Below are 5,767 nucleotides of genomic sequence, written 5' to 3'. Positions count from 1 at the left end.
ATGGGGAATCGATCCTTCAAAGGATGGGATCAATCCCTAGCAAGCAATAAGGGTTCTTTTAGTTTCTGTCTCAAAGGGGTTGATCCTTATAGCTTTTATGAAAATTTTTCTTAATTTGAACTTTTTCATTCAAGAAACATGTTTTGATGAACACGGGATTTGATTTTCATTGAGTATTTTAAGATTTTGAGGTTTTTTTTTTAAGCTTACAAGGGATTATTCATTTTGATGAATTCAAAAGAAAACTCATTAGAACAATTTGATGATTTGGTTTTGTCATTTCAAAATGCAAATTAATCTAAGTTTAATAATTTCTCCTTTTTTTATATATGACAAAGTTTTAGAGCAAAATTTTCTTAATCAAAACTTTCTTTAATCTTTAGTAAAAGACTCGCCTTAAATTTAAGGTTGGGAATTTCTAAAATAAAATCTTTTTGCAGAATAAAAAAAAAAGGTTGCACACTACTTTTCACAGCAAAAAAATATTTGCTAAAGTTGTTGTAAATACTTTTTTGCTTCATAATAATTTTCCACACCTCGCCGTATTACATAAAATATTTGTTGTTAATTGTCAAATTTCTTGCAGCGTCTATATCCCGAAAGCTTCCTTTCTTGATTTAAGTTATGCTGAACCTATCACGACTTATTTCACTTCTCCTTGATTGAATCATCTAAACAAGGACAATATTAACATTTTACTTTTATCGAGATATCTTCTCATTTTATTAATAGAAAAAATTGTATTTTAACTTAATATTATTTTAATCAAATCTCATAGTTGAAGGTATATTTCAACATTTAAATTTGCAATTTATAACTAATTAGTTGCTTGATTAAGTTTACTTCTTAACAAAATAGGTAATTTAATTAATAAGTTTTTTAAATGTTGAAATTGTATCTCAACAATTTCATATAATATTAACTCTTATAAAATCTTATAAAATCATATATTTGTTGAAAGAAACCAAAATTTAATTTAATAGTTCATTTTCAGCATATATAAAATATAATTCTTTATAGGTATAATACCTGCAAAAATCTCTAACTTATTTAAAAAAAAATCAAATATTCATTATTCTCTTATTACATTCAGTCAAATCATTATACTTTTATTTTAAATTAAATAAGAGTTTATGACTAACGGTTAATTAACTATCGTTAGGTAAAATGTGATATCATTTTATATCGTATGGTATTAATGTAATATGTTAACATGTCACAATAGATGAAGACATGAAAAGTTGATTTGACATGATGATATTGTGACAACATTTATACCCTCCATCTCAATGTAACATAGGTATAAAAAATGACAAGTAAGATTTTAATTAATGATAGTTAGTCAATTGTTGAAAATAATCATTTATTTGACTCAAATTAAGAAATATAAAAACTTGATTAAGCCCATTAGAAGAACAAAGGTTAATTTAAATATTTTTTGAGAAGTTTAGAAAATTTTTAAAAATATTATGCCTTCTTTATGTTATAAATTTCGTGTTTGAAAATTCTGCATTCATGAGCTGGCTATTTTCCAAAGTTTGAAGAACAAATTAAATCCAAGCAGCACCAGGTAGATATAGAAAATCAATCATGGAGAGCGGTCATTGTGGTGCCGGGCGGAATACAGCTGGGCTGAAGGTTACACTAAATTAATCTTATTACCACTTTCCTAATCATTCCCTGATAGTCTATTCTAAATTCCAACAAAATCAAGTCAAGCCCATGTTTTCACATGATTATTTTTTAATCAGTGGAAGCATAAAAGGGGCAGGTTTTCCTTGGCCATTACCACAGCTAGGTTGCATTTTTGTAGTATAAACTATAAAACCATCAAAGGCAATGAATCTAAAATAAAGAAACAAGCTAGTTAGCGAAAACATCTTTATCAACAGAGGATCACTTTCTGCTTTGTCAACTCTAGAATTTGTATATGACACCCAGGCACAGGACGAGTATTGCGGGGATCCTCGCTCCTCTCTTAGTTTTCTCCCTTTGAAAGTCCTGTTCCATTATAAGTTGTGTCCCGCCCCTTGAATTGTTCATCATATCCCTCTCTCTCTCTTCCCTTACATTGATTTGTGGAGAAAAGAGAGAAACATGCACGCAAGGAATCACTGGGGTGGTTCCTTTGATATAATCCACGGAGAGGAGGAGAAGAGCTGGAACACGGAGTGGGACAGGGCAGCCCTGCAGTCCCAGGAGCAGGATCGGAGTCTGGATGAGACCCAGCAGAGCTGGCTATTGGGGCCGCCACAAACCAAGAAGAAGGATAAGTACGTGGACTTGGGCTGCATCGTTTGCAGCCGCAAGGCCTTCAAGTGGACACTCATCTCAATCCTTTCTGCATTTATTGTGATCGCCGTTCCCACCATCATCGCCAAGTCATTGCCCAAGCACACGCGTCGCCCTCCCCCTCCCGATAATTACACTGTTGCCCTTCACAAGGTCCTTCTCTTCTTCAACGCCCAGAAATGTAAGTTTTTGTTACTGTATATCAACATCACATTCTTCAATGTCAAACCATATATAGTGTTTTTTTTTTCCTTCTATGGTCGCTCATTTTGTTGTGATTTAATTATCAGAAAAGCTAATTTTGTCAAGTTATAGCGCTATAGACGCTCTTTTCATTGAAACCAAATGAATTGAAAAGAAAACAATATTTTGTAAGATGGGATAAGGTGCCATATTGTTTTGAAAAGTTTTATATTATTTAAGAAAATTTAATAAATTTTTATTTATTAAATTAAATTTTTATAATTTTATTTTAAATTAAATAAGTAATAGTAAATTAAACATTAGTAATTATTTTTATTTTATACGATGTTGGTATAATAATGACGAGAAAGGTTAAAATGTTATGTTATTTTATTATTTTATATTATTATTAATTATAACAAGTGATTAATAATGTCAATATATCATGTAAATCTTTTATAATATAAAATAATAACATTTTAAGAAATAACAGTTAATCACTATTTGTTATAAAAATTTATTTGATTTAAAATAAAAATAAAATAATTTGATTGAATGTATTAAAAAATAATAATTGATTTATAACTATTTAAAATATTTTAAAGATTTATTTAAATATTATATTTATTTATGTTATAAATCTTATGCATGTCATGATATGTGTGATTTGACAAGTCAACATGTCATCATAAAAAATAAAACAACACATTAAATTTTAAGTAATAATATTTAATTAATTTATTTATTTAATTTAAAATAAAAAAATAAACTTTTAATACGTCATAATAAAAATAATAATATATTCAAAATTATTTAATAATTAGAATTTTTTTTTAAATATTAGGGCTGCTTATGTCCTAAATTTTGTGAATGTGGTGGCCTACATGATTTGACATTGTGAGATAGTTGTGTTGGTGGGGTTTGGTTGATTCTGACATGAACTTGGCCGGCGCTTGGGTTCTGATTTTGGCCAGCTAAACCCCGTGTGGGTCCATCTATTTTGAACATGTTTTCCTGTCATAAATTAATTATTATTGAACTAAAACCATCTGAATTTGCCGGCTCCAGTTATATATCCGTTTTATGCGCCTGTCCTAGTCCTTACTTGTTTTCACACCATTTCTAAATAATTCAGGAATTGTAACTTGCTTGCTAGATTCATACTCATTTTTGCATACCATCATGCCAACTCGTTGGCGTTTATTAATTAATAATTAACATTAGCTTCTCAAATATTTTTGTTTGGTTATTTAATTTTATTTTTTTATGTACAAATGTTCAAGTGTCGACTCGCATCAATTAACATTTTAAAATTTTTAAATTTTAGAGTTTCAACTAGACTCGATTTAAATTTTTTATTTAAATTAATTATATTACTAAAATATTAAAATGTATTTTTATATTTATTTTTTTAAAAAAAGTATTATTTATTAATATAATATCTTATTCAAGATTCGATAATACTATATTAAACTCACTTATAAATTAATAAATTCTAATTTTAATTTATTTAACAATTTTTTGTCGCGCACACGTAATGTTAAGTCATGTATATTATAAAAAATGTAGATAATAATCCGGAAAAATATTATTGCCAAGATTATATCTTCATTAGGTGATATATGAAAAATATTTTTGGTATTAATGGTTTTTTTGCACTTGATATAATAATAATTTATCATTTTAATTTTAATATCTCATCCCTGAATAATTAATGCGGTATTCATAAACTAATAAATTTACTATCTGATTTATTAAATAAATTTACTATCCACGTCTTTTATTTTAGATTGCCCACGTTATTTTAGATAATAGATTTTTATTAAAAATCCTAATTTCACCTAGTTGGCCACATTGAATTGGAAATGGTTACCTTTCTTCGTATTAAAAGTATATTTAATGAAGATATAATTGATGTCAAGAAATATTGAACTTAAAAAGTTGAAGCTATTAGACGTTTTTTAATTTTTTACTAGTACTAGAATAACTATAAAATATAGGATTATTATATAAAGGTGAATATGATTATAATGTTTAATTTTACTTGAAATGTTTTTCATGAAATTCAAAAATTCTAATTTTTCATTTTTATTATTTTTTGTATCTAATGAAGTAACTTTTTTCCATTTCCTTTTGAAATTAAGAAAAAGTTTAATATATAACTTGATTCTAGGCTTAATAAGTCACTCTTTTGTATATTATTTAAAAGTGTCATACTTCATCAAAATATTTAAAAAAGCATATAACGTAAATGGATAGTTAGATGTTTATGATATGATAAAATTTGTTTAAGCTATTTTTGTATTTTTGAAAAATTGTGTAATTATTCTCTAATAAGCAATATATCTCAGTTGAACAAATTTTCTGGATTGGTCCCTGCATATATGGGTCTCTCTCCCATATCTAAAGATAGACGACTTAGGTAGAAAATTTAGTTATAACATACGTTAAAATCATGATCTACCAAGAAAGACTTTAAATATTTTCCTATCAGAAACAGAAAATTGTATATGCATTTTAGTTAATTGGCTCCCGTGGTAACTTTTTTCTGCTGTAGAATGTGAAAGAAGATAATGTTAACGGATATTGTAATAATTAATTCGGTGCATGCAGCTGGTGTTTTGCCTAAGAACAATGGCATTTCCTGGAGAGGGAATTCAGGGCTGAATGATGGCAAAGAAGAAACGGACCTCAAGGGCGGGCTGGTTGGAGGGTATTATGATGCTGGAGACAACACCAAGTTCCATTTTCCCATGGCATTTTCCATGACAATGCTCAGCTGGAGCCTTATTGAATATGGCCACAAATACCAGTCCATCGGTGAATACGAGCACATCCGAGACCTCATTAAGTGGGGTACTGATTATTTGCTCTTAACCTTCAATTCCTCGGCTACCAAAATCGACAAAATATACAGTCAGGTAGAGATTTTTTTGCTCGCCCCCTTGCAGCTTGCAGTGGGTAGTCGCTAGTAGGTATGCAAGTTTTTGTTTACTTTACTAATTAATGATCCATATATAATTCTTGCGGTTCAAGGTTGGCGGATCTCTGAATGGTTCAATTGCAACACCAGATGACCGTTACTGCTGGATGAGACCAGAAGACATGGACTATAAACGGCCTGTCCAAACTGCATATGCCGGGCCTGACCTCGCCGGAGAAATGGCAGCGGCTCTAGCAGCCGCCTCAATAGTATTCCGTGACAATGGTGCCTACTCCGGGAAGCTCATTAAAGGAGCTCAAACTGTGTTTGCCTTTGCCAGGGATGGAGGCAAACGAAGAACATACTCTC

General features: G+C 29.5%; 1 protein-coding gene across 1 annotated transcript in view; it reads left to right on the top strand.

Annotated features, from left to right (window-relative positions):
• Window positions 1-1,514: 1,514 nt before the first annotated feature.
• KOR2 (Six-hairpin glycosidases superfamily protein) overlaps window positions 1,515-5,767 on the top strand; it is a 5,923-nt gene continuing 1,670 nt past the window's right edge. Inside the window, exons 1-3 of the mRNA XM_021441739.2 lie at window positions 1,515-2,473; window positions 5,089-5,396; window positions 5,512-5,767. The exon at window positions 5,512-5,767 is cut by the window's right edge and continues 345 nt beyond it. Coding sequence (XP_021297414.1) covers window positions 2,098-2,473; window positions 5,089-5,396; window positions 5,512-5,767 — 940 coding nt within the window. The 5' untranslated portion in view covers window positions 1,515-2,097. The remainder of the gene's footprint in view (window positions 2,474-5,088; window positions 5,397-5,511) is intronic.

This window comes from Theobroma umbraticum, unplaced genomic scaffold, assembly GCF_002168275.2.
Source record: "Theobroma umbraticum cultivar Fairchild unplaced genomic scaffold, ASM216827v3 scaffold_89.0, whole genome shotgun sequence".
NCBI lineage: Eukaryota > Viridiplantae > Streptophyta > Magnoliopsida > Malvales > Malvaceae > Theobroma > Theobroma umbraticum.
The sequence above is the reverse complement of the archived record's forward strand: the minus strand, read 5'-3'. Positions and strand labels throughout refer to the sequence as shown.